The following is a 6,285-nucleotide window of genomic DNA, read 5'->3' as shown; positions in this document are numbered from 1 at the left end:
CCGCTCTGCTGTCCTTCTACCAGTCTTCCCGCGAATCCCATTTGGATGTCTGAGTGACAGCTGAACTCCTGCTCAGTCTTCCTCAAGTCACCTTGGAAGCCATTGGTTCCAAGCAGCAGCTGTTATTCCTGTTAGAGCGGAGGTCCGAGCGGAGGTCTGAGTCGCCACCTGCCTCTGACCGCTCTTCCTTTCTGGCCTCCAGCTCGCCACCCCCAGAGACCTTGCTTTTCTTTTCTTTTTTTTTTAACTTTCATTTAATTTAACATTTATTTTCATTTTATATCCAGATGTCACATTTTCTACATTAAAATATAATCATGCTCAGTCTCCTCACCCCCACCCCTCAGAGAAAAAAGTGAAGAACTTTACACAACTGGAAAGATGGAATGCATAGAACAGGAAGTCGTTACTGCACCCGAGTAACACAAAACACAAATGAACAGCAGACGTGGCACAAAAGCAAGCTCACCCCAGGAAGGAGCAGGAGTGCATGAAACAATCACCTGTGCCACAAGATCACCCTGAAAAGGCAGAGCTGGGTCACAAAGCGAGGCCAACAGGGGTTTCTCACAGGCTGCTCTCGAATAGTCTGTAACATCCACAAACCTAGGCGCTCCCCCCACCTTGCCTTAGCACCTGCTAAACCGTAAAGAAACCTAAACCTCTGTTGGCATGTCAGCGTGCAGAAGGGCTTTAGATCTTTCTTTCTTCCTCTTTTATTGTACCCCAACTTTTTCCAAGCAACAACTCTACTAGTGGTTTTAATTATGTGATTTTTCTCTGCATAGAAACCCAGTAGGGATCCCCAAGAGAAGGCATCTCACCACCATCAATGAATGCCAGCTGTGCAGGTGCATGATTCTGTGTGTTACCCAAAGGGAACCCCAACTCAGAGGTGCTGAGAGAAAAGGAAACACCTTTTGTCAATCTACTCATTACATAGGAAAGAGCAAGTGGACAGTAAAAGCCACCTGCTTAGAGCAGAGCACAGACCCACAGGCACACCAACAACCCAAAAGAAAATGCTCAGGAAAGAGCCTCTTGACACTTCTGAAAGGAGACTTCTTCCAGACCTGATCTTGCTCCTAATTTTGAGACCAAAGCATTTAACTTCAGATCATGATACTTGTGAGAGGGCTGAGGGGTAAGGTCTGAGAGACCCAAACAATGAGAACATTATTAGGCAACTACACCACTATGTACAAATACATACATCAATAAGAAAACTTCACTCCATCCCTGAAGCTACTTTAAACAAAGCACTGAAGATCAGGTTTCCTGAACAGGGATATTTTGAAGTCTGTGAGCAGTTTAAGACATTGCAACACTGGCACAATGTTACCTATTCTTTGTTTTTAATTACAGGGTAACAGGTAAACTCCCACACAGAGGTGGAGATGGAGGAGTGCGAAAGGAATCAAGAAGACGGAGCCAGTACTTCACAGGAGGTTCACACCACAGAAGCGGCAGCAGCGGCAGCTAGTGCTTTGCAGAATCTCGAGGGTAAAATTCGCTCAGGGTGCTCTGGGGGATTTGCTTCAGCATTTCTTTGGGGAAGATTCGGAGCAGCTGCCAGCCAATGTTCAAAGTCTCATAAACCATGCGGTTCTCATAAGGACCCTGAGTAATAAAGTTCCTCTCAAACTTCTGCAGAAATTCCAAGTACAGAAGGTCATCTGAGGTAAGGGCTTCCTCTCCCACCACTGCCTTCATGGCTTGCACATCCTTCCCGATAGCGTAGCAGGTGTACAGCTGGTTAGATACATCAGCGTGATCCTTTCTGGTCATACCTTCTCCAATAGCAGACTTCATTAACCGTGAGAGTGAGGGCAGTACATTAATAGGTGGGTAAATCTGTCTGTTGTGCAGCTGTCTGTCCACATAGATCTGCCCCTCTGTAATATACCCCGTCAGGTCAGGGATGGAGTGAGTGATACCATCATTGGGCATGGTAAGAATAGGGATTTGAGTAATAGAGCCATTTCGACCTTCCACTCGACCAGCACGCTTGTATATCGTGGCTAAATCTGTGTACATGTAGCCTGGGAAACCTCGTCGACCAGGGACCTCGTCCCTGGCTGCTGAAACCTCTTGCAGGGCCTCAGCATAAGAGCTCATGTCTGTCAGGATAACCAACAAGTGTTTCTCACACTGGTACGCTAGGAACTCGGCTGTGGTCAGAGCCAGGCGAGGAGTGATAATTCGTTCAATAGTTGGGTCATTGGTCAAGTTCAAAAAGAGGCAGGGGGGGCTGGGGAGATAGCTCAGTCGGTAGAGTGCTTGCCTTGTAAGCAAAAGACCCTGGGTTCGATTCCCAGCACCCCCCCCCCAAAAAAAAAAGAGGCAGGCATTGTCCATTGAGCCATTTTCTTCAAAGTCAGATTTGAAGAACCAGGCAGTTTCCATGTTTACACCCATAGCAGCAAATACAATGGCAAAATTTTCCTCACTGTAATCCACCACATCTTTGGATTTCTTTACCAAACCAGCCTGGCGACAGATTTGAGCTGCAATCTCATTGTGTGGCAACCCAGCAGCAGAGAAGATTGGAATTTTCTGGCCCCGGGCAATACTGTTCATGCCATCTATGGCAGAAATGCCAGTCTGAATCATCTCCTCTGGATAGATTCGACACTGCGGATTGATGGGCTGACCCATGATGTCGAGGAAGTCTTCAGCCAGTACAGAAGGACCTCTGTCGATCGGTTTTCCTGACCCATTGAACACCCGGCCAAGCATATCCTCAGACACTGGTGTTCTGAGAATATCCCCAGTAAACTCACAGGACGTTTTCTTGGCATCTATACCTGAAGTCCCTTCAAATACCTGAACCACTGCTTTGGAACCACTAACTTCTAGAATCTGCCCACTTCTCTTCGTGCCATCTGGTAACGTCAAGTGGACAATCTCAGCATATCTGGGAAACTTAACTTGATCTAAGATCACCAGTGGACCATTGACTCCTGAAACTGTCTTCTATGTGAGGCGAGGCTGGGAGAGGTAGTTCCGACTGACTGCCAGCGCCTGCTCCCGAGATCCTGCCACCGGACCACTGGTGGACACGGGTAGCTCGGGTGCGGCCCTGTTCACGATCCCCCGCATCGCCCGCAGTGCCATCTTGTCTCCTCCGTCCCGACTGGCCCCGAGACCTTGCTTTTCTTGGCAGCAGCGCTTCTACGTGGGGCAAGGGCTGCTACATGAGTTTCTGTAATTACAGCAGTTGTAGAACATGGGGCAATTACAACGCCTTTGTCTGTGTCAAAGACAACTGTTCTTGGAGATGACCAGAGCCTTCTCAGTATGCTAACAGATTCAACAACTCAGATGAAAGTCTGAATACTTAAAAATTCAGCTTATCAAAACTGAGACAGCTGGGCCTGGTGATACATGCCTGTGATCGCAGCAGCTTGGGAGGCTGAGGCAGGAGGATCACAAGTATGAGGCCAGCCTCATCAACTTAGTGAGGTTGTCTCAAAATTAAAAATAAAAAGTGCTGGGGATGTGGCTCAGTAGTTAGGTGCCTCTGGGTTTAATCCCCAGTACCAAAGAGAAAAGGGGAAAAAAACTGAGACAAAGCATAATGGCAAAACTAAACCATTTATCTATTAAATAAATGGAATTTGCAAACAAAACACTTCTATGTAGAAAATTCCAGGCCTTTAATGTTTCATGGAAATTGTTATAAAAATGTAATGAAAAGATAATACCAATCTTAGAGAAACTTTTTCAGAAGAAAGGGCCATTTTCCAATTGATGGTTGAAGACTCTGAGACCCTGCTGTTAAAAACATATGAGACCACAGACCAATACCTCATCGACCCAGGCACCAAGCTTCCAAACACCTCAACAAAGAAAACTGGCAATATAAAATGATATCTTGACCAAGCAGCATTTACTCCATGAATTCAATTTTGGAGTACATTCAGAAATTAGTCATTGTAATTCACCACACTGACAAAATGAACTACAAGAACCCTATGATCATCTGAATAAATCCAGGGAGAAAAAAATCTGAAAAAAATCAATGCCCATTCAAAGCACATATCTCAGGAAGCAGGAATAAAATAATTGAAAGACACTTTCTCAAGCCATGAAAGGGAGGCTATGAAAATATACAGCTAATTTCACACGACTGTGAAAACATTGTTTCCCCCCTAAGATCAGAAATCAAAGATATCTGCTCCTATTGCTTTATTTAACATTTGTGCTCAAGTTGTCAGCAAGCTTAATGAGGCAAGGAAAAGAAGGAAGAGACATGGACATTGGACGAAAAGAAGTAAAATGCACATTCACAGCTGACATGATTCCCTACCCACCGCACACTCAGCAATCTATAATCTGACTTCTAAATCTAATAAGTGAGTTTAGTAGGGCCAGAATATTATCCAAAAATGTGCAGCTTTTCTGCATATTGGCAATAAAGAGGAAAGCTAGAGGTCTAAACTCCATCCTAATAGTAATAATAGCACGAGAGGTCAATTCAGGGTGGGCAGAGCACCTGCAGGCGAGGGCCAGGGAAGCTGAAGTCCTGAGGGGCAACCCTGCGCACTGCGGGGTGACAGGTGTCCCACCAGGGAAGCACCTGCCCATCTGCGCAAGGCCTGCAGCCCAGCTCCAGCCAGTGCGGAGGCAGCCAGCTCGTGGGCACGGAGAAGCGGCGGAGGCGGGCTGTCGTCTGAAACGGTAGGTTTGAAACACCCGGTGGGCCAGAGGAGATGGTCGCTTTCAGTCACCAGCATGCCGAGGCCGCAAGGCTTGGAAACGGTTTCTTCGTGCAACAGCCCGTGTGGCCCGTGAAGAAGGCAGGGGCTCCTGCAGAAGACCTGGCTTCGAGGGTGAAGAAGGCGCGGGCGCGGGCCCGGGCCGGCGGTCCTGCCTCCGGGTTCGGCAGCGCTGGGGGCAGAGGCGCCCTCCGCAGAGCTCCCGGGGTGGCACTCGCTGCACTCGCCTGTCACCGTCCTTCCCTGGTTCCACGGGATTTAGACTCAAGTCTTGAGTGTACCCTGGACTAAAGCGGCCGAAGAGCAAGCCAGCACCGCCAGAGGCCACGCGGGTGTACGCACCGCAACGGGGACCTGCCGGGAGGACCAAGGGCCCACCCAGAGGGCGATTCTTAGGACTAGCCGGGGCAGCCGAGCCCTTGAGTTGCACAACGAGGACTACACTGCTGTCCTCGCCCAAGGAGGGCGCGCAGCGCAGGGCCGGGGGTTCGGGCGACGCGCTTTCCACACGCGGCACTATCGCTGGCCGTCCATGACCCTACCTGGATGCAGGCCACCAATGGGGTCTGACCCCAAGCAGACTATGGCTGAGTCGCGCAAAGGCGGCGGACGAAGAAGATTCCTGCCGTACCTGCAGCTGCGACACCTGCGGACCCGAGCCCGGGCTAAAGCCCACGGGCGCCACCCAGCGGCAGACGCTGCGCACTGGGATCGGAAAACCTTAGGGTGGCCGGTGTGCACCGTCCAGAGACGTTACCAGGTTGCTCTCGGACTAACTGGAGATGCCCCTAGGACCCCAGGCCCTAAAGGACCTCGAACCCGGAAGTACCCATAACGTCTTGGGTGACGTCAAACTTTCAAGATCACTGAAAAGTGCCCGAGCAAAGGGAGCCGGTTATTTAGGGTCAGCTCCAGGCTAGGCTAGAGGAATGGGGAGATCCCTCTACGCTCCCAACAAGTGCTCCACTTTCCTCTGCTGCCCAAGTGGAACCGCCTAAGGAGCCTCCGGTCACATCCGCAGCGGGCAGTGGTCCTGGAGCAGCTCCTGAAGGGCCAACAACCAGCTGCTGCGATGCTGTGGCGCTGACAGCAGTTTCAGGGTGATGGCCACGCCCTGTCTGCAACTGAGGGAGGATCCTGGGCTGGATGCCTGCAGCGTTTCTGCAGCTGTGGAAGAGAAGAGCAGCGGGAGACCTCTGGGGTGGCTGAGCAGGCCTATGGGGCCATGTGCCCAGGGGACTTCTGGAGGCTCCACTAAAACTCAGGAGGCAGAACTGGGCGTGGTGGTGTGATGGGTTGACAGATCTGGCTCCATGAGAATGTTCTAGGCCAGACTCTAAGGGAAATGACTAAACAGACTCCATTTTGCTCTGAGACTCCATGTTATGAAAAAAAATAAGTTTCTCCCATGGGAACACCCCACCTTCGTGCCCATCATCAGTTACTTGGTGTGACATGTTTAACAATATACAATGGCAACTCCTATGTAGTAACCAATGTACCCTGTAAACGGTGATTGTGTGGATGTTAGCAACCATTCTTTAGTTGGTACCTAGGTGAGGGT

At 49.8% G+C, this 6,285-nt stretch overlaps 1 protein-coding gene and 1 non-coding gene across 2 annotated transcripts; one reads left to right on the top strand and one right to left on the bottom strand.

Moving 5' to 3' along the window:
* Window positions 1–1,094: 1,094 nt before the first annotated feature.
* LOC124980311 (V-type proton ATPase subunit B, brain isoform-like) lies at window positions 1,095–3,122 on the bottom strand. The gene is given in 2 exon segments (XM_047545742.1): window positions 1,095–2,246; window positions 2,349–3,122. Coding segments are annotated over 2 exon segments (1,536 nt in total). The 5' UTR covers window positions 3,118–3,122; the 3' UTR covers window positions 1,095–1,479.
* Window positions 2,245–2,331, top strand: Trnat-ugu (transfer RNA threonine (anticodon UGU)). Its single transcript has one exon. It is a non-coding gene; the product is annotated as a tRNA-Thr (tRNA).
* Window positions 3,123–6,285: the final 3,163 nt, after the last annotated feature.

The sequence above is a fragment of the Sciurus carolinensis genome, chromosome 3, assembly GCF_902686445.1.
Source record: "Sciurus carolinensis chromosome 3, mSciCar1.2, whole genome shotgun sequence".
Classification (NCBI taxonomy): domain Eukaryota; kingdom Metazoa; phylum Chordata; class Mammalia; order Rodentia; family Sciuridae; genus Sciurus; species Sciurus carolinensis.
Note: the sequence above shows the minus strand (reverse complement) of the source record. Positions and strands in the feature narration are given on the sequence as shown.